Source organism: Peromyscus maniculatus, chromosome 8 (genome assembly GCF_049852395.1).
Source record: "Peromyscus maniculatus bairdii isolate BWxNUB_F1_BW_parent chromosome 8, HU_Pman_BW_mat_3.1, whole genome shotgun sequence".
NCBI lineage: Eukaryota > Metazoa > Chordata > Mammalia > Rodentia > Cricetidae > Peromyscus > Peromyscus maniculatus.
In genome coordinates, this window is record NC_134859.1 from 37,051,400 (window position 1) to 37,069,951 (window position 18,552).

At 47.9% G+C, this 18,552-nt stretch overlaps 1 protein-coding gene across 1 annotated transcript in view; it reads left to right on the forward strand.

Annotated features, from left to right (window-relative positions):
* Fstl4 (follistatin like 4) overlaps positions 1-18,552 on the forward strand; it is a 423,065-nt gene that overhangs the window by 214,745 nt on the left and 189,768 nt on the right. Inside the window, exon 4 of the mRNA XM_006991320.4 lies at positions 14,724-14,969. Within this exon, the coding sequence (XP_006991382.1) occupies positions 14,724-14,969 (246 nt within the window). The remainder of the gene's footprint in view (positions 1-14,723; positions 14,970-18,552) is intronic.

Consider the following 18,552-nt stretch of genomic DNA (forward strand, 5'->3'; position numbering starts at 1 on the left):
AATGCAGCTAAGAGAATTTGAAGCATAAGAAGGTATTTGATAAATATAGAATGTGGTAGTCAGCTTTTTTAAGTCAAGAAAAGTGGCTAGAGTTCATTTGTTCTAAGAGTCTTCATATGGGGAGCAACATATTAACTTTAGACTTTTGGTTGATTATGCTTTGTAAATGAACTTTATAAACAGAAGAATAAAGAAAGTATATTTGGGGCTGGGACAGTGGCTTGGCAGTTTAAAGTTCTTGCTGCTCTTGCAGAGGACCCAGGTTTGATTCCCAGCACCCACATGGTGTCTCATAACCATCTGTAACTCCAGCTCCAGGGATCTGATGCCCTTGCTGGCCTCTGTGGGCTCTGAAAGCATGTGGTGCACTCCCACACAGGCAAAACACTGACATATATAAAATAAATCTGTTTTTAAAAATATATTATATTTAATTTTTAGATGAGCAGAGGGAGGAATCTGTGAAAGATACTGTCCCCAAAATATGGAAATGAGAGAAAGAAGTGCAGAGAAAAATGTAATGAACAACCTCGTATAGACTATTGCATGTGTGATGGTGGGCCATGCAATGGGTAATATAAGCAGAAATTAATGGATTATAGTTATTTGAAAAGATGTGGATACAAACACAGTATTAAAGAAACTAGGTCTCAGACAAGTGCACATGGTTCATTTATATAAAATAAAAAGTATATGAAATTAACACTATGTTGCATAAAATGTGAAAGGAGGGGGACAGAGAGAGGCTCAGTGGGCAAGAGTACTTGCTCAGCAAGCACGAGGACCCGAGTTCTAATCCCAGCAGATGTGTAAAGAGTTCAGCATAGCTGTGCATGCTGGTAACCCAGCATGGGAGAGACGGAGAGGGGAGGGTCCCCGGGGGCAAGGGCAAAGGGCAAAATAGAAAGAGAGAGAGAGAGAGAGAGAGAGAGAGAGAGAGAGAGAGAGAGAGAGGAGGGAGGGAGGGAGGGAGGGAGGGAGGGAGGGAGGGAGGGAGGGAGGGAGGGAGGGAGGAACCAACCAACCCATCTTTGACCAGGCGGATGAGGATATGCTTGCTCATGGTACTTCGATACCTCTGTTGTCCCGCACAGTACACAGCACTTACTAGTATACACAATACTCTGGCTCAACCCCTTGCAAATAATAATAAATTAACATCAGTTTACCAAGTTACTAAACTCTTCATTGGCTATTTTTCATATCCACTCATTACTTAATAAGAATAATTAGGCAGGTATAGCTACTGGAATCCGATTAGGGGGAGGGGCATTGTGGGTGTGTTCCAGTATTATTTTATTGCAGGTGGGTGACCAGGTGCCCCAATGTCATTTATGAAGTAGTAACCTTTTCACCTATCAGAATGGCACTCTAGTCATACAGACTTTCATATACATCGAGATTTATCTCTGGATCCTCTCTTCTATTTTGTGGTCATTGATTTGCCTGTTTCTGCCTCGACATCCTATCTCTCTTGATGTCAGCAGCTTTCTGGACTGATCTAACACAGGACCAGGCACTCCCTCCCCTCCCTGTACTTTCCTTATCTTTCTTGGTTATCTAAGGGCACTTATTCTTTCAAATGAACTTTTAAAGACCACTTTATACCATTTCAAAAGGATTATATTAAATGTATAAATTTATGGGAATGTCTTCCCACTGAAAGAATAAGAAATGACTTTGCATTTGTTCAAATCTTATTTTATGACCTTCAATAAGATTTTATAGTCCTTTTCACGTAGGTCCTATGGTTTTCTTGTCAAATTTATTCATAAATATTTTATGGGTTTTGCCATTATTGTGAGAGGACTATTTCCCTTTTTTTGTGCCTAATTATTTATTGCTAATGTAGAGTCAAATGGTTAATTTTGACACATTTATCATCTGTCCAACTACTTCATCACAGTTGTTTTATAATTTTATCTTTTTTTTCAGCACTGGGCATTAACTTAGAGCCTTGCACATGCTAGGCAAGTAAGCAAGCATTCAATCACTCAGCTGCATTTCCAGCCTGCTTTTTACTTTCTCAGTTTTGGGACAAGGTCTCCATACATTACCCAGGCTGCCCTTGAACTCCCTTTGTAACCCAGGCAGGCCTTGAACCTCTTCCTACCTCAGCTTCCCAAAGTGCTGGGGTCGAAAGACCCACACCACCAGACCTGGCTGATTTCAACCCCTTCCACTTGGGTCAGTAAGCATGCAGATGTAGCAGCAGCAGCTGCCAGTGCTAACTGCTCATTGCCCTTCTTTTGCAAACATTAGGGTTAAGTTACACCCCACCCCCATCTTAGCTTCCTTTTTCCACAGTGATAATGGTCTGACTCCCGGTTCTAACTAGTCACACTCTGTGATTGGCTGTCTGTGGGGACATATTTAAAGGATTTTCTTCTGCTCCTTCTTCCTTAACAATGTTACTTTGAAGGACTGATTTTTTTTTTTTAATGTTAATGTGTAAGAGTGTTTTGACTGCATGTAAATACATTGTGTGTGCACAGTGCCCAAGAAGGCCAGAAGAGGGCACCAGATCCCCTAGAACTAGCAAGCAGTTGAAGAGAATTGTGAGCCAGCATGTGGATGCTGGGAACAAAACTAGAGTCCTCTCAAGAGCAGTCAGTGCCCTTTAAGGCTGGGCCATCCCTGCAACACCCAGGATGGATATATTTTCAGATTTCCTTTATTTCCCCTTTTGCTCATTCTAGTTACAGTCTCTACTCGGTGTTGGAAGCCCTTGATTTGAGTCTCAATAGTAACAATTCTCTTCCTAAAATCCTCTGGTTATCCTTTTGGTTAAAATATCCATGTTCTAAGAAGAAAGAGAGAGAGAGAGAGAGAGAGAGAGAGAGAGAGAGAGAGAGAGAGAGAGAGAGAGAGAGAGAGAGAAAGGGAGGAAGAGAGAGAGGGAAGGAGGGAGGGAGGGAAAGAAGGAGAAAAGAGAGAAAAAGAAAGAAAAGAAAAGAAAAGAAAAGAAAAGAAAAGAAAGAAAGAGAAGAAAGAAAGAAAGAAAGAAAGAAAGAAAGAAAGAAAGAAAGAAAGAAAGAAAAAAGAAAGAAAGAAGAAGAAAGAAAGAAAGAAAGAAAGAAAAAAGAAAGAAAGAAGAAGAAAGAAAGAAAGAAAGAAAGAAAGAAAGAAAGAAAGAAAGAAAGAAAAAAGAAAGAAAGAAAGAAAGAAGAAAGAAAGAAAGAAGAAAGAAAGAAAGAAAGAAAGAAAGAAAGAAAGAAAGAAAGAAAGAAAGAAAGAAAGAAAGAAAGAGAAAGAAAAGACTTGTTCTGTACTTGATTCTCCTGGAGTTTGGGCCTTTTTGTCTCACTGTTTAAATTAGCCTTCTCTGGAAGGTCTGTCCGTCTGTCCCCTCCGCTTCACTCTGGCGGCAGGACCTCCTGATATACACAGTTATTTCCATGACTGATCTCTGGGCTGTAGTTCAGACCTTAATGCAGCAGTGAGATCACAAATAGCCCCTGGCAGATGGCCACTGAGCCTGTGAGCCTGTTGTAAAGACAGACAGTTTGCTGGGTCCCTAGGGAAGAGAACATGGCCATGGTCTCTATGGACTCTTCTGGTTTTGTGAGGAGCAGGCCCACCCACCAGAGGTTTTAGCTCCATTGAACCTAGAGTCTGAGTTTCCTTTCTGTCGTTGTAAATAAAACAGTGTGACAGAAAGCAGCTTGGGGAGAAAGGGTTTATTCAAGCGTAGAGTTCCAGGTTAGAGTCTATCCTTTGGAGGAAGTCAACGTAGGTCAGACAGCTAGCCACACCACATCCATGTTCGAGAATAGAGAGACTGAGTGTGTGCCTGCACGTTGTGCTCGGCTTCTTCTGTTATTATACAGTCCAGGACCTAAGCCAGGAAATAATGTCGCCCAATTCTAGGCCTGATCTTCCCACCTCAAAATAGTACAAGTCAATGCCAGCAAAACAGGCCCCACAAATATGGCCAACCTGAGCTATATAATCCCTCATTGAGGCCCTCTTCCTGGATTAATTCTGGGTTGTGTCAAGCTGACAATTAAAACATGCCATCATACCTACAATCATGACTAAGCTTTGTCATGATGTTACCTAATATATATGTTTATTGATCATCCCACTGAGATAAAGGATATCTGAGGAGAAATTGGCAGTCTACTAATTATAAAATAGTCATTTGTGTGTGCACTAATATTCAATTTTCACTACTATTTAGGCATGTGGGTGTCTTGCCAGCATGTATGTCTGTGCATTATGTGTGTGCCTAATGAAGACCAGAAGAGAGCATTGGATCTCCTGGAATTGGAGTTATAAATAATTTTGAGCTACCATGTGAGCCCTGGAGATTGAACCCAGATCCTATGGAAGAGGAGTCAGTACTCTTAACCACTGAACCATCTCTCTAACCCCAATTTAATCTCCTTTTTTTTTCTTGAAAAGTATAATCAGAATGGAGAGCATGCATCTTCATTCTTCTTCCTTTTGCTGTGATTAAAAATGCTCTGAGACAAAGAATCTGTCTCACAGTCCAGTGCAATAGCCCATCATGACAGGGGCATCATAGCAACAGGAGATTGAGGCAGCTGGTCACATTGCACCCACAGCCAAGAAGCAGAGAGCAACAAGTACTTGCACTCAGTTCCCATTCTCCCTTTTTTTTTTTTTTTTTTTAATAGAGTCTAGGATCCCAGCCTAAGGAGTGGTACCACCTTTTGTGGGCAGGTCTTCTCACCTCAATTTAGCCTAATCAAATTACTCCCCCACAGGCATTCACAGATGCTAATTTAACTAGATAATCCCTCACAAGTGTGTCTGGAGGCTGGCCTCTTCAGTGATTCTAGATCCTGTCATGGTGACATGAGTAGCAACCACAACGTGTTATCATCTTGGGACACATCATGACAGTGATCTCATCGAGGCAAGGGACTGACCTGGAGGCTCCACTGGCACAGGGTGTGGGGTCCTAGAAGAAGTTAGCATTCTCTCAGGCAGGTAAGTCTCCAGGGACAAAGTGGCAGGAGACATTCCAGCCCCTCCCACTGAGCGCCTTCACAGTAATTCCTGGAATAATTGGAGGCAGCCAGAGGAGCAGTGCCCTTTAATCATTAGTTAGTGGAGGAGCTGGAACAAACCCACACAGACGGAGGCATCCACACGCCGATGCTGCCGGTTGCGCATTCCCAGAGGCTGGCAACAGCTGGTGCCATCAGCTCTGAGATGGAGGGAACTCAGAGGAGCCGGAGAGAGTGACAAGGGAGTTAGGTACCTGGGGGGACAGTGAGGGGCCTGCGGACAGACCAAGATGGATGGCAGCTGGGGGGGCTCTCTGAAAAGCAAAGAACTTGGGGACAGGAATGTATTTGGATGAAGTCCTCTAAAATAAAGCCATTTTGTAAACGAAACACCCCCCACCCCCAGCCCCCACCCCAACCCCCACGCCCAGCCCCCACCCCAGCCCCCACCCCAGCCCCCACCCCCAGCCCCCACCCCCAGCCCCCACCCCAGCCCCCACGCCCAGCCCCCACCCCAGCCCCCACGCCCAGCCCCCACGCCCAGCCCCCACGCCCAGCCCCCACCCCCAGCCCCCACCCCAGCCCCCACCCCCAGCCCCCACGCCCAGCCCCCACCCCCAGCCCCCACCCCCAGCCCCCACGCCCAGCCCCCACCCCAGCCCCCACCCCCCCGAGCAGCACTCCTTGGGAGTCAGCATTTTTATGCTGCTGCTTCATTTGCAAGGAGGTTTCTGCAGTAACTCCTCCAAAGCCGGTTCTGATCACTTGGTTGAGCAGACAGGAGGAGAGGGAGGGAGATGACTGACTTCCCTCTGTCGTCTCCTTGTAGCCCGAAGACCCCCCAAGCTAAAGCCCTGTCTCTGACATATGGCCACAGTTCACAGATGGGGGAGGATTGTTTTTCAGTCCTCGTGTATCTCTTTTCATTTTGGTTTCTTGAGGCAGCAGAGTTGCTCACAAATCCCGGGGCTCTCCTCCCCTGTCTGTCTGTGCTCCTCCCCTCCCTGTGAGGCACCCCCTTTCCGCCAGTCCCGTTCATTTTCATCCCTCCCAACCCTCACCAGCCAGCCTTGGGACTCCACGTGCCTTCATCAGATTTATCTTTACCTGGCGTTTTCCACAGCTGACTCGGCCAGCCCCCATGCATCTGAATATTTGAGACGTGGAGCCTGGGCTTGGCCTGACACCACAGAGACCTCATGCTGGGTCCTGGAGCTCTGAGGCCTGCTGTTGGGGAGCACAGAACCCCAATTGTATGGCAGAGGATGTAGTGAGCTAGCAAACAGCCAGAAAGGATCCCAGGACAGGACCCTGGAGCTCCTTCAATGCTTGCGGGAAGGTTCTAGAAACAGTGAGGGCAGAGTCTCCATTGTCCTGCCCCATGGCAGAGGGGAAGAAAGCTGTGACCAGCCATAAAAAGGGCTCTGGAAGGGAAGAGATAGCCTTGACCTGACTTGCAAAGTGAGCTTGTGTAGATGCAGATCAGAGAATGGAGATGAGAAGTAGAGAATTTAGCTAGCCTGCCCAAGGCACTAGGTTCCAGCCCCAGCATCATGCAATTAATTAACGAATTAAAATAAACAATAGTGATGGTTAGTCTCTAGTTTTGTTTTTTCAAGCGTGTGAGTCCAAGATGTTTCAGTCAGTAAAATGCCTTCCTTGTAAACAGGACACCTGAGTTTGATGTCCGGAACCCACTTTAAAAAGCCAGGCAAGGTAAGGAAACAGAGGCAAGCAGATTCCTGGGGTTGGCTGGCCAGCCTAGCCTACTTGGTACATTCCAAGACTGGTAAGAGACCCTGTCTCAGAAAAGGTGGACAGTACCAGAAGAGCAAGAGCCAAGGCTGTCCTCTAGCCTCCACACATGTACACACATGAATGCGCTCACACTGGAACTCTGATGTCCTGGCTCCTGCAAGGCTGCCTTTGACAGCAAGCTTCGGGGGGCCTGGTGAGGCCCACAGAGCTTGTCCTCCAATCCATCAACTCCAGTCACATTGTCCAGACAGTTTGGGATTTCAGATTTACCCAGCTTGGAAACTGGACATTTTTCATGCTCCAAGCAAGTCCTGGGGAAAGTGCAGGGGAATTGTTTTCGGGAATATTTGGAGGCATGCTATTTGGAGTCTGCCTTTCTAAACTCAGTCAATACTTTCAATATAAATGTGTCCACTTACCCTTTAAGGCTGGTCTCCTGAAGGTGGACACCACCCCTCCATGCTCATGGGCATTTGACTAGCCATGGGGCTCCCTCGTTTCCAGCCTATTTGCCCTTCCCATCACTGACTCAGAAGTCTGGATCCAGCCTTTGCTGCATACCAATCTTCTTTGGTGAATGATCTCATTCAGTCCTCTCAACCATCTTATGAAGAACAGATTGCCACCATTCAGGATTTTAAATAAGAAAGACAAGAAGATAGGGAGCTTGCCTTGGGTCACAAGCTACTAACAAGTACTGAAGATAAAATAAAGGTTTCGAGTGTGTGGTTGCTTTGAGGGCAGGCGGGGCAACTCTAAGGCCTGCAACAAGTTCTGAGTAGGTCAGTGGCGTTCCTCTGGCTCTGGCTCTGGCTCTGGCTCCCGCTCCCTCTCTCCTGTCCATGGTGCCTCCCCAAGGAGCAAGATCTGTCACCCTAAAGCCAAACTTAGTTATCTGGAGCTCCACAGTCCTTTTCTGGAGTCTCTTTGTGAGGTTGAGGCTAATCCCCTCAGGCTCCCCGGGAGTAAAACAAGTCATAGTGTCACGATGGTGCCTTGTTTGACAGGCCCACCTAAGCCAAGGCCCTGACCTAGGCTAGCAGGTCGCCTCTCTGTTCAGCTCAGCACTTAACACTCACCATTCATTAACAGCCTGGACTGTAAGGTTATGTGTGAATTTATACATTTATTCCAGTAAAGATGTAAATTATTCCTTCTGGTGGGAAAGGTAGGCCTAGAGGTCCTGGATTTCTCAGCCTGTCTAGGTCACTCACTGGCAACATGCCATGCCCACCCACCTCATGTCTTCCTTCCTCCGTCTGTGTGCATTCAACTACCCCAGGTCCCCTTCTTCAGAATCAGCTTCTTCCTCGTAAATAAGGCAACTACAGCTGGGGGGATGGCTCAGTAGGTAAAATGCTTGCCAGGCAAGCATAGGGACCTGAGTTCAATCCCAGCATCCGTGTCCAAAGCCCATAAGCCCAGCACTGGGAAGGCAGAAACAGGAGGATCCCTGGACTGACCGACAAAGCCAGCCTTACCTAATGATCAACCCCCTGATCCCAGTGAGATGCTGTCTCAAAAAGAAAAAAAAAAAGTGGACTTTGGCTGAAGAGATGGCTCAGTAGTTATGAGCTCTTTCTGCTCTTGGAAGAGTCTGGGTTCAGTTCCTAGCACCTACATCGGGTAGTTCACAACTGGCTGTAACTCCAGTTCCAGGGGTTGCAATGCCCTCTGGCCTTCATTGGCATCTACATGTATGTGGTGCATGTAACTCAAGCAGGTGCACATGTTTACACATAAATAAAAATGAATAAGTACCTCTTTAAAAACAAAACAGTCAAAGAAGTGATACCTACAACTCCCCGAGATTGACCTCTAAGCTTCCACACGAATGTGCTTCCTCTTACACATGCACTTGCACACTCACACATGTACACACACACACACACACACACAATGCCTAGATGAGCAAGCATTCCACCCAGCTGCCCATGGTGACCATGTGTTTTCTTACAAATGTCTCGGCCAGCAGAAGCTAGAGGCAGCTTCGTGCCAGGCTAGGGTTTGTGGCAGACAGCAAACAAGGTTCTTGAGGTTCTTGGTACCATGTGTGCTTCCCTGTCTTTTGCTTCCAACTCCCTCCTTCCAGGTCAGTAGTGAGCGGCTTCCTTGGAACCTCACCGTGACATGTCAGGGCATAGGTGAGGTGGTGGGGTTTCATCCTGAGATCTTTCGCGTGTAGGCATTAGTGGTGACCAGAGGCCAGGTGGCCCTGCCTGAGATCTGGAGCAGACATTCACCTGCTGAGGGGAAGGCAGGGCTGCTATCTGTACCAAGCAGAAGACAAGATCAAGACACGGAGACACAGTGCTAGGGAAAAAAAACGTGCCAGCCAGCAATCCTCATCCCTAAGTGGCAAAGTGAATGAGTGCCCCCTCATCTCCGTCTGTTTTCTCTTGCTTTAACAAAACACCATAGACTGAGTAAATTATAAACAAAAGAAGTTTATTTGTTCCAAGAACATGGTCTCTGCACTGCTTCATGGTACGACATGAAGACCAGAAAGAGCCGGGGCTATGATGAAGTGAGCTGACTAGGAACCTGCCTGTGTGCTGGTCCCTCCCGCCTAGGCTAGCACTCATGCGATCATGACTGTCATGGTAGATCTTCCTTGTCACCTTGACTGGATTTAGATCAAACACACCTCTGGGCCCACTGATACACATGTTTCCAGGAAGTTTTAGCTAAGGAGGAAAGACCTACCCTGAATGTGGGTAACACCATCATGGACGGGGGTCCCAGACTAAATGAAAAAGAGCTGAGCACCACCATCCATCACTCTCTGCTTCCTGAGTGTGGGTGCGACGTGCCCAGCTGCCTCGTGCCCTTGCTGCCATGATGGAACTGGAGCCAGAGGAAACCCTGGCTTCCTTGAGTTGCGTTCGTCAGCTGTTTGGCCGCAGCAGTGAGGAAAGAAGCTAAGTCGGTGCCCCAGCCACCTCCGAAAGGTCTTGTCCCTTTAACTCTGTCACAATCATAAGGCATACCAACACCAATCTTGAAGGGAACGTACTGCAGCTTCCCCATGTGTCACCCTGGACACCATCTCTGAGATGGGAACACTCATGGATATACCGCAGACCAAGGAGCCAGAGTTTGGAAGCAAAGTAACCCACCTGGGGTCTTGAACGCACTGGGCTATGAGGAAGCCACACCCCAAACCACAGGTGAATCAGACTCCCTTTGCTGCACCCAGAAGCTATCCTGGAGCTCAATCATTTGAATGGCCTCCCCTGGGGCTCAGGGTGGTGCTGAGTCTCACCTTATACAACCAAGCTCAGAGCTTCTGGCCACCAGGTCTGTGACGTTCTGGTCCAGCGTTGTCTATGTATGACAGCAGGGGTCTTCAGCACCAACAAGGACAAATAGATTTGTAGCTCTACCACCATCCCTATAATGTATCAATTCCCATGTCTACCCATGTTCAGTAAATTTAATTAGTGGTGAAAAGCAGCTTATTTGGCAAGATGATCAGTTTTTAACCTGGGTAAATGACTTTCTTTATGACTATAAATTAGGCGCATGCTATCTTTTTCACGCATCACGGTTGTCCTCATAAACACTGGAGGCAGTTGCCGGGAGTCTCACTCCGTTACCTTTCCCATTACTGTTTTATCATCATCCCGCTAGGAGTGGGAAATTCATTCTGCTTTAATGACAAAAAGGAAGTGGCGACGAGGGGCTTGTTTAATGAGGAAACTGCCTCATGGTCAGTGTCTCCGTCCATGTCTGTCCCTGCCCAGGCAAGCTCAGCTCCCCCTGGGGCCTGCCGTCCACAGCCTTGGTGAGGGCCACAGCCTTGGTGAGGGCCACAGCCTTGGTGAGGGCCACAGCCTTGGTGAGGGCCACAGCCTTGGTGAGGGCCACAGCCTTGGTGAGGGACATACACGGGGCTTCAGTGCTCCCTTTGTCTTAATTGCAAATAATTAGGAATCAAATATTTGCCGACCGCTGATTTCCACAGCTGAGAGAGAAGGTGAGAGTTCTCATTGTCTTCCATGACCACAGGTTGGCACAGATGTTTTCTTAACTGTGACCCCCCCCCCCCCACTCAGAGCACAGTTTATGGAAAGTGGCCTGGAAGCTAATCGTGGAGCAATGGACCCCAGTAGTATTTAGTACAATCTGGCCTTTCAAAGAAGAGTGCCAAGTGGAATAGGCGCCCCTATCTGAACGAAGGTGGTCTTCTGAAGTCCCCTTTTCCCTGCCTCTCTAGGTCTCTAGTCCCCTTGACCACAGATGGCTCCTCCAGGGAGACTTAGGAGAGGCAGGCCAAGATGAATGGTCACCACATGTGACACCCCCCCCAATAGCCCTCCCCATGCCAGCCTCTGACCTGACATTGGAACATTGGCACTAAATTGGCCTTAAAATTGTTGTGTTTCTTAAAACCTGAGAGTTCTGTGGCCACAGAAGGACAGTGACCCGGCACCTGCAGAGCCTCCTAAAGCTAGAGCCAGGGCACGCATTCTAGGGGAGCAGATAAAGGGAAGGAACATGGGCTGACTAAAGAAGAAATAGCCCCCACCCAAGGTAAATTGGAGCTGATAGCCAGTGGGGGAGAGCAAGAGGGGTCACAGCTGGAGAAGAAACCCCACAGCTGCATCTGAGAAGCCAGAGACTTGAGCTGTTTCTTTTCAAAATGGGCCATTAGTTCTGTTTTGCTTGCACGGGGAAGTTCATTGAGACAGCGTCTAGTGGTAAGGCTTTGCTTCCTTGCCCTGTTTGGGAAAGAAGCAAAAGCTGGTCAATTCAGCACCGTGTTAGTGCCTTCTAGTGGCCGCTGGCATTTCCCAGGAGAATCCTGCTAATCAAACACACTTGGTGGCAAAGCAACCAGAAGTCAGGTGTGTGGGCTTCCGGCCCAGAGCCTGCTCTCGGCACCCTTCCCTTCCCTTCCCTTCCCTTCCCTCTGCCACTGGTCAACCGCCACAGGAAAACCGCTGGGTAGGAGGGGTGGCCTCAGTGCCAAGGAGCCTTTGCAGTGAGGTGGGGATGGTAGGCCCCCTGAATAAAGGAGGTTTGCGTGCCCCGCTCTGGATCTGCACTCTTACTCTGCAGAGATAGGTTGGCCTTCGAGTTTATTATGATGCAAGAAAGCAGTCGATACTTCTTAACTTGCCAAGGTCAGGGGAATTTAAATGAGTTATTGAATCAAGGAGTTAATCTTCCCATAACTGGCTTTTTTTCCCCTTTCAAATCTATGATGATGAAAAGCAGACCTAACCCAAAACAGGAAAAGGATTCTTGGTTTTCCCTTATACATGTGTTTGTCCCAGGGAGTAGAAGGTTCATTGTTGACAACCAGGGCCATTCTGTCTTGTATAGTGTATGGGAGATGGTTTATTTGTTTGGACTTAGTTGCTTATGTGATGTTTTGGTTTTGGTTTTTGGTACCTGGTCTTATGTAGTCCAGGCTAGACTCAAACTCAGTATGTAGCCAAAGCTGGCCTTGAACTTCTGATCATCCTGCCTCTACCTCCAAGATGAAGAGGGTGACAGATGTGCACTACCATAACAAGCATGGAAGACCATTGCTTCAAAACATAAGGCAAAAATTTCCACAGCTGTAAACTCTGTGTTCACGTTTAAATTCTTGGGACTTTGGGTTCTTTTAATTCCCAGTATGCCACATGTTGTCGTTAATGGCATGGGGTCATCCTCTAATTCCCTGGACTCTTCTCATATGGTGGAATATTAGTTAAGTGCTCTGGATGAACTTCTCTCTTTATCAGTGAAATAAGCCACCCCCAGGAACCTGCCTCGGGATGTGAGCTCTGAGCACTACTGTGCGGAAATCCTTGTGGATGGGTGTCAGACAGAGAGACTACCCAAACAGTATGGCAGATCCAAATTCCTGGGTGTTGTGGAATGTTAGTTTAAGATGTGCCACATTCATTTATGCTATGGAATATTTGTTCAATGATGCAAACATGTGTTGCATTGTCTTCTGTTGCATTTGTTTAACTCTGTAAAGCTGCGTTACTTTGCCTGCCTAAAACACCTAATTGGTCTAATAAAGAGCTGAACAGCCAATAGCTAGGCAGGAGAGAGGGATAGGTGGCTGCCAGGCAGAGAGAATAAACAGGAGGGAAAATCTAGGCTAGAGAGAGAAAGAGCAAGAAGCAGGAAAAGGAAGTGAGGAGGATGCCAGGGGCCAGCCACCCAGCAATACAGCCAGTCACAGAGTAAGAAAGAAAGAGATATATAGAATAAAGAAAGGTAAAAATCCAAGAGACAAAATGTAGTTGTAGAAAAACAGGATAATTTAAGTTAGAAAAGGTGGCTAGAAATAAGCCAAGCTAAGGCCGAGCATGCATAAGTAAGAATAAGTTCCCGTGTATTTATTATTTATTTGGGAGCTGGGTGGCAGGCCTCCAAATAGTTAAAAAAGGCAAACAAACCAAAAAGAAACAAATACACCAGGGTCTCAGCCTTCTGTCTGCAGATATAAGATCAGAGGACTGGTCAGGGGTTGGAGGAGGATGCTGGTGGCCCTGCTGATGGTGTGGACTCCCCACTTGCCTCCTCACCACACTTCCTCTCTAGACTGTGCAGTGGCTTCACAGGGCTGATGTAGCACTTCTCAATTTCTCTGCTCAGCTCTCTCTATACCTTTGCCTTAGACAGTGGTCTGAAAATGAGCTCCTAAACTCCAAAAGTTCCTGTCTTAGTTACTTTTAAACTGCTATAATAAAAGACACCATGGTCAAAGGAACACATAGAAGGGTTTCTTGGGGGATTGCAATTCAGAGAGTGAGACAATGACCATCATGGTGGACAGCGTGGCAGCAGGCAAGAAGCATGGCTTTGGAGCAGGAGCTGAGAGCCCACATTTGATCCACAAGTGCAAGGAAGAAAGAGAGGCAGAGCTAATTTGGAATGGTATGAGCCCACTCTCAGTGACATACCCCCTCCAACAAAGCCACACCTCCTAATCCTTTCCAAACAGTTCCACCAAGTGGGGACCAAGCATTCCAATCCATGAGCCTATGGGGACCATTCTTATTCGAACCACAGCACCAGCCTTAGCTATATTATGGCTTTGTCACATTCCATCTTCAACAAGAATGACTAGGTCAAAGAGAAGTAGAGTTATGGCTTATTCATCTTTGAGAACTCTCAGAGACCTAGTGCACAGCCTGGCTGCAAGTCATCAGTTCAGAAAGAGAAAGGTGGATGTGGTAGCCCCATGCATGTGATACCAGCACTTGGGAGGTGGACGCAGGAGAATCAAGAGTTTGTAGCCAGTCTGGGTTAAATGAGACTCTGTCTCAAAATAAAGAAAAAGAAAAGTAAAAAGAATAAGAGGAGAAAAAAAGAGACAGAGGAAGGTATGGAGGAAGAAACCAGTTTTATAATGATTTCAATGCAGTTCTAGACTGTGGAGTGGTCTCAGGGCACAGGAACAGGGTTATAGCTCTGTCCTCTGGTCTAAGGCACCTCTTAGTGAGCACAAAAGGACTGGGTATCTTCAGTGGGTGTGTGTCAGACAGAGACTACCCAAGTAGGATGGCAGATCCAAATTCCAGGGTGTTGTGGAATGTTAGTTTAAGATGTGCTACATTCGTTTATGCTATGGAATATTTGTTCAATGATGCAAAGATGTGTTGCATTGACGGCAATTGATCCAATTGACGGCAAGGAAGAGCAAGCCCATGAAAGCACGAATATTCACCAAGGGTACTCCTGTGGGTTCCAAAGGAGCAGGTGCTGTGTCTGAGATGTTCAGGGTGAATCTCATAAAAACATGAGCTCCGCGCGGCACGACATCCCTTTTGACTCCTAGAGCTACTTCTTGGAGGAACAGGGACTCCATGTAGTACCCAGAGGCCCTTCATCCCACCATGGGTCACCTCAGCCTTACAGGAAGTTGAGGCCTCTACGCTCCTACTGTTTGTGACGTAAACGAGCAAACACAGGCTGTCTGTGACTCTGTTCTCCAGCCCTGAGCTAACCCTCTGTGTTTGTGTGCATCCACAGGTCTTCCCAGCCCTGGGCTGTCAGCCTCCTGCGGGAAGAAACTCTGCAGCCACGGGAGCAGGTGCTTGCTTGACAGGGCGACAGGGCAGCCCTCGTGCCACTGTGTGGAGGTCTGCAGGCCCCGCTACATGCCTGTGTGTGGCTCCGATGGGAGGCTCTACGGGAACCACTGTGAGCTTCGCCGTGCAGCCTGCCTGCTGGGCAAGCGGATTGTCAGCGTGCACAGCAAGGACTGCTTCCTCAAAGGTAGGACGAGGGCGCCTTGCCCCGGGCTGTGGAATTCTGTGATGCGTCTTCTGACACTCCTCTGGCCAGTGACAAAGGTGCTGTTTGCACAGGTCATGAGTATAGAGGAAGCGAAGAGAATGATTGGTACATGAGCCCAGTAGCAGCAGAGACCTTTCAGCAATGTGCATTCAGTCTGAGTCTAGTCTCCAGGGGTCTCCACCCCTTCCTCACCCTTGGATAACAGAATCTAGGGAGGTCAAACCGAACTCTTCCCTGGGGCAGAGTCTGTATCCACTTGGCACCAGACAACAGGCTATAACCCAGGTCTCCACACAGCATATGTTCTTGCAAAGTGTCAACAAAGACCACATGGAACAGAGTTCCATGGGTCAGGAAACTATATTGTACATATAAAATGATCAGATGATAACAGCAGAGTGGTCCCCAGCCAGGGGGAGAACATCCCATGCCTTGCCTTTTCAGAGAAGCTCTGAACGAGATCAGGAAACCACCACAAAGACAGCAGAACACACGTATGGAGACAGAGCAGAGAACTCACTCTGTGCCAGGGTTAGGTGGGAAGAGAAGGGCGAGACAGTACAAGCCACAGGAAGGGGTTCAATTTTACGTATTAATATGTCCTCAGCACCGGGCACACAAAGGTGCTCAGAGGCTTACAAATACATGTGAATGTAAAGGCTAGAATGCTGTTCCTATGTCCATGTGGCCTCAGGACACGTAGTACGTGCCATGGCCTGCAGAAATGTTTGTAAGCCTGAATGGCCATGTGTGCATTAAGTTTCTTATGCTACAGAAGCAGAACATGGCAGATGGACAGACCTACCTTGACTAATCTAGGGGACACTAGAGGTGGGAGAGCTGCCTTCAGATTCTGTGAAATCGGAGGTTTGCTTTGGATATAGCAAGGAAGGCCAGGACCGGGAGTGGGGTGGGCTGGGGGAGGGGGGGGCAGGGAGGAACGTGTGTTTGCAGTGCTGGCCACCAAGGGCTACAGAACTACTTTGTAGTGACGAGCTGGGCCTCACAGGCTCCCCGTGACTACCCCCAGCATGTGTGTGTTCCACAGGACACAAGCCTGGGTTGGGTGGTTACAGTCTAAGTGAGGAAAACAGTTATGTGAGCCTCCGCCCCCTCTGCCCAGCGCCAAAGTAACAACTAGGCTGTTCGGGGTTGGCTGTGGTCGAGTGAGCTCTGGGAAGGGGCACTTAAGCCTGGGACAGGAATAATCTCAGACACTTTCATGGCTGTGCTCATGACGCTAATGTTCAGGTGCTTCAAAATCATGAGGTGCATTATGCAGATGAGACCACAATGAGCTGAGGACAAATGCCTGGAAGGGCTGCCCAGCTCATGGCCGCCGCTTCCCCGGCAACCGAGCGCACTAAAACACTTGACCAGTTGCTCCAGCTTTATTGGGCGTGTTGAATTTTATAGACTGATGTTCCATTCTCTGGTTTCCAATATCCCCCAAATTGCGTCTTGCGGAAGGTTTTTTTATTTCCTCATTGGAGTGTGCATGGCCTCCCTTGCCATCGGTTATTCAAACAGCATTTCTCACTTCGCACGGGGGGAAGGAACAACAGCCACAAAACCTGCCGCAGTGAGGGATGGCAAGGGCAGCCTCCAGCAGGGCTGGGTGGTGATTGAATTCATGCGCTGAGGCTTCCTAACGCCAGTTCTGTGAACCCCGACCCACACAGAGCTGTTCCCCTCCAGACCCCTCTTCAAGTGAGCAATGTCTGCACGCATCCCTAAATACCAGGTTACATCTGGGCTCTGGGATGTCTCAGCTGTGTGGCCCCAGGTGCCTCTCTGTACTTCTCTGGTCCATCCTCTCCTTCAGCTATACCATGAGCCTGGTGGCCATCACTGTCTGCTCTGGATGTGCAGAGTGAGGGAAATATAAAAGGTCATGTGTTACAGTACCTGGCCCACTGCATCTGATACAGACCATCATTGCTCCTTCTCAGCTAATGTGGCCACAGACTTAGGGCATAGAGATGCCCAGACTGAAGGGAACACAGAGGCAGAAACAGAAGTCCACCTGGGGGGCTCGTGGGGGACTTTCTGAGCCCAGATAGCTTATATCTGGTGGATAGAGACTGGGTATGGGAGGTACTGAGTACCAAGCACTAATGCTGTCATGGAGTGTCCACCTAGAACCAAGACTTCTCTACCCTTGATCCTAGGATCTGGACTTCTTAGAAAATCCTTTAACAAAGTAGTTCTCAACCTTCCTAATGCTGCAACCCTCTAATACAATTCCTCATGTTGTGGGGACCCCAACCACAAAATTATTTCCATTGCTGCTTCATAACTGTAATTTTGCTACTGTTATGAATCATAATGCGAATACTTTTGGAGACAGAGGTTTTCCAAAGGGGTCACAACAGGCTGAGAAGCAGTGCTTTAACACCTCATGCTAGGGTTGGCTCCAGTCACGGCAGGCAGGAAGGCCCAGTCTCCTCTTCCAGCATTCCTCTAGGGTGTGTCCAGCAAACTGGAGGGACCTAGGCTGATGAGGGTAGAAGACAGATCAACCCTGAGCAAGAAACATCTCCCCAGAGTCACAGCTCCAGTAGAAAACCAACAACAGAGGCTTAACAGGACCGAGGTGGGGGATAAAGAGGGAGGAGGGTATGCAGGACCACATCATCTGCTGTCTCTATCTACCTCACAGTGGCAGCAGTCTGTTTAATATCAGCTTGAGCTCTGTCTTTAAAAATACTTCTTCCCCATGAAAACACAAATTCTAACATCATCCGTCTTCTCTTCTCTGAGTGAACATAGGACTTCACTCTCTAGGAGGGCATCTGTCCCCAGAAGCCAATCTATGGACTCTCCTAATGGGGCCAGAGTGTAGATCAAGTCGGAGGGCTGTGGCAGACGACACTGGACCAAGGCACTGTGTCTACAGCCCCTGGAGGGAAGGCTTCTACCAAGAGCTGGCTGGTGACAGGGCCCTCACCACACAGTGTGAGAGAAGAGTCAGAATTCTAAGCCCCCTGTTCATAAAAAAACTTCTGGTATCAATCAATCCCAGCTGCTATGGTGACAGAATTCTTTGTGACAACTAAATAATAAAGTATCATTTAGGGATCATTGACCTGCGTGAAAAATCAGACTAAACTTGGGTGGCTTCTACCCACGTTTGTGGCTTTAATCCCAGGTCTCCTGGGCCAGAAGCTGGGCGTCTCTTGTTCAGTGTCAGGAGCAAGGAGAGGTATGGGAAAGATGTTTTGTGTATGCTTTCCCTCAGCTCCAAATACCACCAAGATAATATACCCAGATACTGGATGGGACTCACTGCCTGGCTTCATACAGAATTTGTGTTTGAAGGCATCTTGTCACAATGCATTCCTCCATGCACACTAGTTTCCCCTTGAAAAGTTATTTTTCAGACTTGGTTTTGAAGTCACACTTTCTCCTACGAGCTTGCCTTCCGAGCAGTCCCTCACCATGCTAGAGTCATGTTCCATGGCTGATCTGGTGGCATAGTTCGGAAGAATTCCAAACAAACCATGAAATTATGGAAGCAAAAAGGGTGGTTCAAGTTTGTCTTAGGTGAACCCTCCAGCTT